The sequence below is a fragment of the Hordeum vulgare genome, chromosome 1H, assembly GCF_904849725.1.
Source record: "Hordeum vulgare subsp. vulgare chromosome 1H, MorexV3_pseudomolecules_assembly, whole genome shotgun sequence".
NCBI classification, from domain to species: Eukaryota; Viridiplantae; Streptophyta; class Magnoliopsida; order Poales; family Poaceae; genus Hordeum; species Hordeum vulgare.
Window position 1 is genome coordinate 91,727,631 of NC_058518.1, and position 6,842 is coordinate 91,734,472.

At 47.1% G+C, this 6,842-nt stretch overlaps 1 protein-coding gene across 1 annotated transcript; it reads left to right on the forward strand.

The window, feature by feature from the left end:
- Positions 1-3,597: 3,597 nt before the first annotated feature.
- LOC123407626 lies at positions 3,598-5,092 on the forward strand. Its single transcript, XM_045100800.1, has one exon. It carries the CDS (start codon positions 3,712-3,714, stop codon positions 4,927-4,929), a length of 1,218 nt encoding a protein of 405 aa, XP_044956735.1. The 5' UTR covers positions 3,598-3,711; the 3' UTR covers positions 4,930-5,092.
- The last annotated feature ends 1,750 nt before the right edge of the window (positions 5,093-6,842 follow it).

A 6,842-nucleotide genomic window follows, 5' to 3' on the forward strand; every position in this document is an offset into this window, starting at 1 on the left:
GATCAAAAAACACCCTGATCAAATTCACGGAAGAGCGCCATGATATCTCCCTTGATGGAGTGCAAGAATGTCTGAAAAAACCAGACCGGCAACCCATCTGGACCTGGGGCCAAGGAGGGGTTCACACCCTTGATGATCACGGCCACCTCGTCCTCCTCGAAGGGAGCGAGAAGGGCCCTGTTCTCCGCGGGAGTAACCCGTTGCCTCTCACCCGAAATGGAGTCATCAAGGGCAATGCCTGATTGCGGTATAACAGCAAAGAGCTCCTCATAGAAGCCGTCTTAATTTCTCTCATTTTTTTCAGAGCTCACATCCTGAATCCATCCGCTATGATTCAGCCATCCCCCCTTGGACCATAATATTAAACGGGTCGGTGCACCATCCCATCCGGTGCCTATGCCTGTTCTACATGACACGCACAAAGGACGAGCTCACAACTTCCTTGCCCGCCCATGCATCTGCCGTACCTTCATGGCAAGCGGCCTCCGGTTCACCGTGGCCGACGGTCCTCCCGGAGTCACGATGCTGACAACAACTCGGAGCAGTCGGACCACGTGGCCGCCTTCGTCGAGCTAGTGACCGAGGGCGCCGTGGCTTGGGCGCGCGTCGGGTTCGGGCTGGTCGACCAGACCACAGGCGAGACGGTGTCGTTGTTCCGTGAGAAGGACTCGATCCTGTTCGACGCTAGCAGCGAGGACACGTGCACCTGGGGCACCGGCGAGGTCGCCAGGAGGAGCCACCTCCATGTTGGTTCGCGCTACGTCCTCGGCGACCGCCTCAAGATCGAGTGCGCCATTGACGTTTGCGGCGACTTCCTCACCTTCGACGACCCGCCACCGACGCCGTCCTCCGGCCGGCCGCTCTTCCAGCAAGTCGGCTACGGCAAGGGGGAGCCGGACATGAGCACCCAAGTCGAAGGAGGGACGATCGGCGCGCACTACTGCATCCTCGGCGCTCATTGTACATAGAAGCTAATTATGGCATCATAAGAAGAAAATACTATTTCCGTTGGAAGCATTGTTTCATTGGATAAGAAATTTATGTTTTTCATGCTCCTTCCATTATATACTCTCATACTTCCTAGCAAAATTAAGCCCAAGATGTTTTCCAAGCCATCTGCTAGTTTATGTGATTCTATGCTACCATGCTACTTCATAATTTCTTCTAAAATGCCAGTTTTTTTTCTTTGACCATACATATGTTTTCCATATTGTTTCATCAAACACACGTATGTGTCTATGCTACCAACCAAACCTGTTATTGCCTTCATACATAATCTTGTTTATGCTTCAAGCCGATTGCTCGTAATTGGGTTGTCGTTTTGGTAAACTTATGTGTGTAAATTTCTGGTGTAGATGGCGACTTCTTGTTGTATTCTGAGTGGAGGCTATGCATTGGCGGTATGCATCAGTTGAAGCCCAGTTCACGAAGGCGTTTGCGAGACATCCTAGGAATCTACAGTAAGGGGGAGTGAAGGCAGCCAAAAAGAAGTTGGGCAAGATGTTGCTTGAACTCGATAAGGCGCACTCTAAATTGTAATTTCCATTACCTTGGAAACATATGTAATAATCAAATGGAAAAGTAGCATTTTTATGTTTAACTGAAACAAATATATGGGCTATTGGATTCCAGTAGACTTGAATAATTTTTTGCATAATTGTAAAAAATTTAGCTTTACACTGGATGCAATTTTTTGTTGGATAGAAACAAATATTATTTTGGGTGGAAGCAATTCTTTTATAAGACAGAAACACATTGGAAGCAAATACACTGGATGCAATTTTTTTGTTAGATAGTAGAAACAAATCACGTTTTGGGTGGAAGAAAATTTTGTATTTGACCGAAACACATTGGAAGCAAATATATTGGATGCAATTTTTGTTAGATAAAAACAAATCTTATTTTTGGTGGAAGCAAAAAAATTGTTCGGGCAGACACATATTCGAATCAAATAATATTTTCGACATAAACTCAATAGTAATACTATGAAAGCATAGTTTATTTTCCAATGGGGAAGCAATGCGTGATGGAAGGACAATTTTATTTTTCAAAATATTAGTTGGAGGAAGCAAGGGAGATAATCGAGCAGTGCATGTGCTTAGCTGGAGCAGTTACTGCCAAAAAAATTTAATGCTGGCCTACTAATGAGCGAACCCAACAAATCTCGTAGGTTGCTGACCATCTGATCGGACGACTTACCTGCACCTGATCGGACGGCCTTGTACTAGTCTGATAGGTAGCAAACATCTGTAGTATGATGCCTAGCGGTGCCCTTTAATGAATGGGTGAAACCGAGGCAACAGACATTTCCTCGTTGACATCATCCCGTACTACATTGAATTGATCCATTATCACATTCATCATAATTTATACTCCCTCTGTCACGGTTTAGGAGGCACAGTTAAACTTACGTGCGTTTTTAAAATAGACAAGGTTTAAGGCGTGAAAGCAATTACTCTCATTAATTAATACTAATACTAATCATGCATGCGCCCTCCTAATTTGCTGCTCACGCATTAGTACTAGTATTTTTTCAGTTGATTAGGCGCATTAGCATCTACACCTACTACATCTCACAACCAATCGGTGACTACCTTGGTCCCAGAGATTTTCCAAACGTGTCTTCTAAACCGTGACGAGGAGAGTATTACAAGTAATATATAAATCCTCTTCTTAACATTTTATTTGGAATGAAATTAGGAAGCATGTTCTAAAAGTAGTAACGTTCATTTCAAATTAGGGCTCAGGGTTGGCTCCTAATAGTTATCTTTGTTGTCATTGTGCAGGTGAAGTCCCAATGTCTAAACCATAAACCCAACGGGGAATTGTAAGATATAACGAACATTGCTCGCATCTCATTCCATTTTATTGTTTTAATTTTTTGCATCATCTTCTTTTTAGGTACCATCATCATGGCTAGCTTGATCTTATCTAAGCAATATTCATATCATCCTCAACAAATCTGTGAATAAAACAGTGATATAGTGGAAGGAACTTTCTAGTAAACATTGTCATACAACGAATTCAAAAGTCTTGTTAAAGTGACAAGTGTACAAAAATCTCAATGGAAATTTTAACATCGCACTACCATCAAAATCCATTGCTCATGACGGTTTGATTCTCTCGATCTACAACTTCCTTGATCAGCGTCGGTTGCTGCTTTGGTGTGCTGGTTTCATGGAGCCTTAACGCGACGACGTGTCTACTATCTACCACGACAAGGTTTGCTCAGCTCCGGCAAGGGAGTGGCGATGACGACGGCATGCCTTCGGCTTGCTTTAGTGTTTGTAATCGTCACTAGGTGCGTGACCCATTTACCAGGTTCTAACTCCGGGCACCTTTTATGTTCTTTTATACTGTAATGATTGAAAATGAATAGATTGAAAGTTTCTCACACAAACAAAGTTTGTCTAAACTTAGTCGCAAAAAAAAGATGATGTTTCAACTCCCCGCAAAAAAATATTTGTTTCTAACTATTCACGAGCGAATTGGAAAAAAAAAACCGAAAAAAAGGACTATCGACATGCCTAGCAATGTACGGCGGCCCGAATGGAAACCAAAGGACCGGATCCGCTGAAGGCGAGGCCCAACATTCCATCGATCGAGACGAGCTCAACTACTCCACGCCTCCCACTGCTACCCGGCTCCCTCACTCTCCTTTCCTCCGCCGTCCACACCCACCCACGCTCGACGCACCCACACACCGGCCCCATGGCTCCCTCCTCCTCTCCTCCTGCCCTGAAGGTGCGGAGCTGGGCGGATCTCGAGGCCGGGCCAGCGGGGCTGATCGCCGAGTGCGTCCTCGCCTACGACGTTGCTGATTACATCAGCTTCCGCGCCGTGTGCCGCCCGTGGCGGCAGTGCTCCCCGGCCCCACGCGCGTACGACAGTCTCGACCGCCGGATACATCCCCGGCGGTGGATCATGCTCCGGGAACCACTCTCCGCTCCCAGCCGCCGGTCCGACCGACGGCTCTATCCTCGGGAGCGGATCCGGCTCGCCACTCCCGACTGTCGCCGCCACTTCCTCAGTACATCCACCGGCAAGTGCATCCATATCGAGATCCCCGAGCTCCGTGGCCACGACGTGCTTGCCCTCACCGCCGAGGGCCTCCTCGTCCTGCTCGACCGGCCGCAGCGCACCGCCGTTCGCCTTTTCAACCCACTCACGCGCCACCTCACAGAGCTCCCACCACTCACCACGTTGCTTTCACAGGAGCAGCGAGACTGCCTCCTTTCCAGTCTTGATGTCAGCGCCCATTTTGGAACCTGGGGTTCCGGCATCCTCAACCTCAATGATGATGATTCCACAGTGGTGCTCTGTTTCAACTCCCTCAGCATGCTAGGTATGGCCAAGAAGGGCGATGTGTGCTGGACGCCGCTAAATATTTTCAGTCCCATACAAATGGCGCCCTTGATATTTTTAGGCCGCTTCTATTGTGTAACCATACAAGCTGTCATGGTGCTTGAGGATCAGCCACCACGGCTTGAGGTGGCTGCCAGGCTGCCTAATCGGTTTCAGAACAAGGGAGATAGTGTGCACCTAGTGGACAATGACGGGGACTTGATGCTGGTGCACCGCTCAAGGACAGTGAGCAGGTATGCACGGTATGGTTACGACGCATATCAAGTGGATTTGGATGCGAGGACTGTGTGCCGAGTCAACAGCTTGGGTGGCGGAGGACATGCCTTGTTCATCGGCATGTATTGCTCTCTCTCGGTCACTAGCGACGCTTTCCCGGCCGGCTCGTTTAGCAGTGACACCATTTATCTGAGCTTTGACATTGGTGAGAGGGTTCAAACAGAGGGTTTCCTTCTTGCAGATAGAAGCATCATACCTACTTCCAGCTACATTCAGAACCACCTTTCAGTGCCACAGCCACAAACTCTGGTCGACTGCCTCTCCTTGTGCAGTACCGGTCAGATATGAAAATTTTAGCATCTACTACTCCGTACAACCTAAACTGGACTGTCCAGTTTATGTCTGGTTGCGTGCTTTATTGATGTACTTGAATCCTCTTCATTTGAAGCATATACTAAACTCGTATGGCTGAGGAGTTAAGCCATGGGAAGCAAAAATATTTTTTCGCTAATAATCTGTGACTTTGGTTAGAAGCCATTGCTTGATTTCAGTCTATGACTTTTTTTTTTTTTTTTTGCGAAGATTCAGTCTATGGCTTTGAATCACTGAATGACGCCTTTCTGTTCTATCGTTTCTACTTGCCCTGGATCATAGGAACCTGCAAGCCAGTGCACGAGTGTTGGACGTTGCTCAAGTTCAGAGGCCCTCCTGTATTCACGGTTATTGCCCCCCTTGTAGATGCTGGTGCCCATGTATTCAGCTCCTCGTAGGCACTCTTAGACTATCCATAGTGGAAGTAACTTCAGCAGCAACATCAAATCCAACTCAGCTAATTTGCTTATGTGGCAAGGATTCAATGAGGAGAGAGATGCATTGAGTAACATAGCTAGTGCTCACACCATGAGTAACATAGTACATACCAAGACAAGATGATTCTACAAGGTAATAAATGAAGTGTTTCATGACGTCACTTATATGTTACATCCCACTATGAAGGTAGTAACATATACTCCCTACGTCCCAAAATAACTGTCTCAACTTTATACTAGCTCTAGTACAAAATTGTACTAAGCTCAAGACACTTATTTTGGGACGGAGGGAGTACATGTTACTAATCGAAGTTACTCCCCACTATGAGTAGTTTTAGCTTGCAAATATAGGATCTACCCATGTCGTTGCCCACTTTTCCTTGGTTCACTAGCCGACGGAGTCCGACGAGGTTAGAACCTCGAGGTGAAGCCGCACGACGGCACGAGGGGCGCAAGAGCTTTCCTCCATTGGTGCTCGCGGGGATGAGCTAGGAGGTGCTCCATGCCAAATCACAAGGTGATCCCCATAGGAGCACGTTGGATCTCGGGCGACTGCGGTCACAAGGACATGTCCGACAACGCACGAGATAGTTACACACTAGTAGAAAACAGACATTTGGACCGAAACGTTAGTTCCGGTTGTCTCTTGGACCGGGACTAATGCTGCCACTAGTCTCGGTTCATGAGGCTAGGCTTTAGTCCCGGTTTGTGTTACTGAAAGGACGTGGATGTCGCCTAGAGGGGGGGGGGGTTGAATAGGCGCTTTAAAGTTACGGTTTAGGCTTGAACAAATGCGGATTAAAACTAACATTTAATTTGTCAAGCACAAAATTTAAAACAACTAGGCTCACCTATGTGCACCAACAACTTATGCTAAGCAAGATAAACAACTAAGTGATAGCAAGATATACAACAAGAAACAATATGTCTAGCAAAAAGTAAAGTGCATAAGTAAAGAGCTTGTGTGAGAGATAACCAAGGCACGCGAAGACGATGATGTATCCCGAAGTTCACACCCTTGCGGATGATAATCTCCGTTTGGGGCGGTGTGGAGGCACAATGCTTCCCAAGATGCCACTAAGGCCACCGTAATCTCCTCATGCCCTTGCACAGTGCAAGAGGTTGTGATTCCACTAAAGGACCCTTGAGGGCGGTCACCGAACCCGTACAAACAAGGTTGGGGCAATCGCCACAACTTAATTGGAGGCTCCCAAGAACACCACGAAGCTTCATCACAATGGCATAGGGCTTTAAGGTGGCCACAAATGCCCGGGGCAATCTCCACAACTTAATTAGAGACCCCGACGCTTGCCCGGAGCTTTACACCACAATGATTGAGCTCCAACGCACCACCAAGCTTCTAGGACGCCAAAGCATCCACTAAGAACAATCTCTAGGGTACCAAGTACCAAAGGGTAATAATCTTCTCAAACTTCACTTCCACGTATCACC

Coding starts and splice junctions, on each gene's coding strand:
- LOC123407626 (XM_045100800.1), top strand. CDS start 3,712: ATGGCTCCCTCCTCCTCTCCTCCTGCCCTGAAGGTGCGGAGCTGGGCG.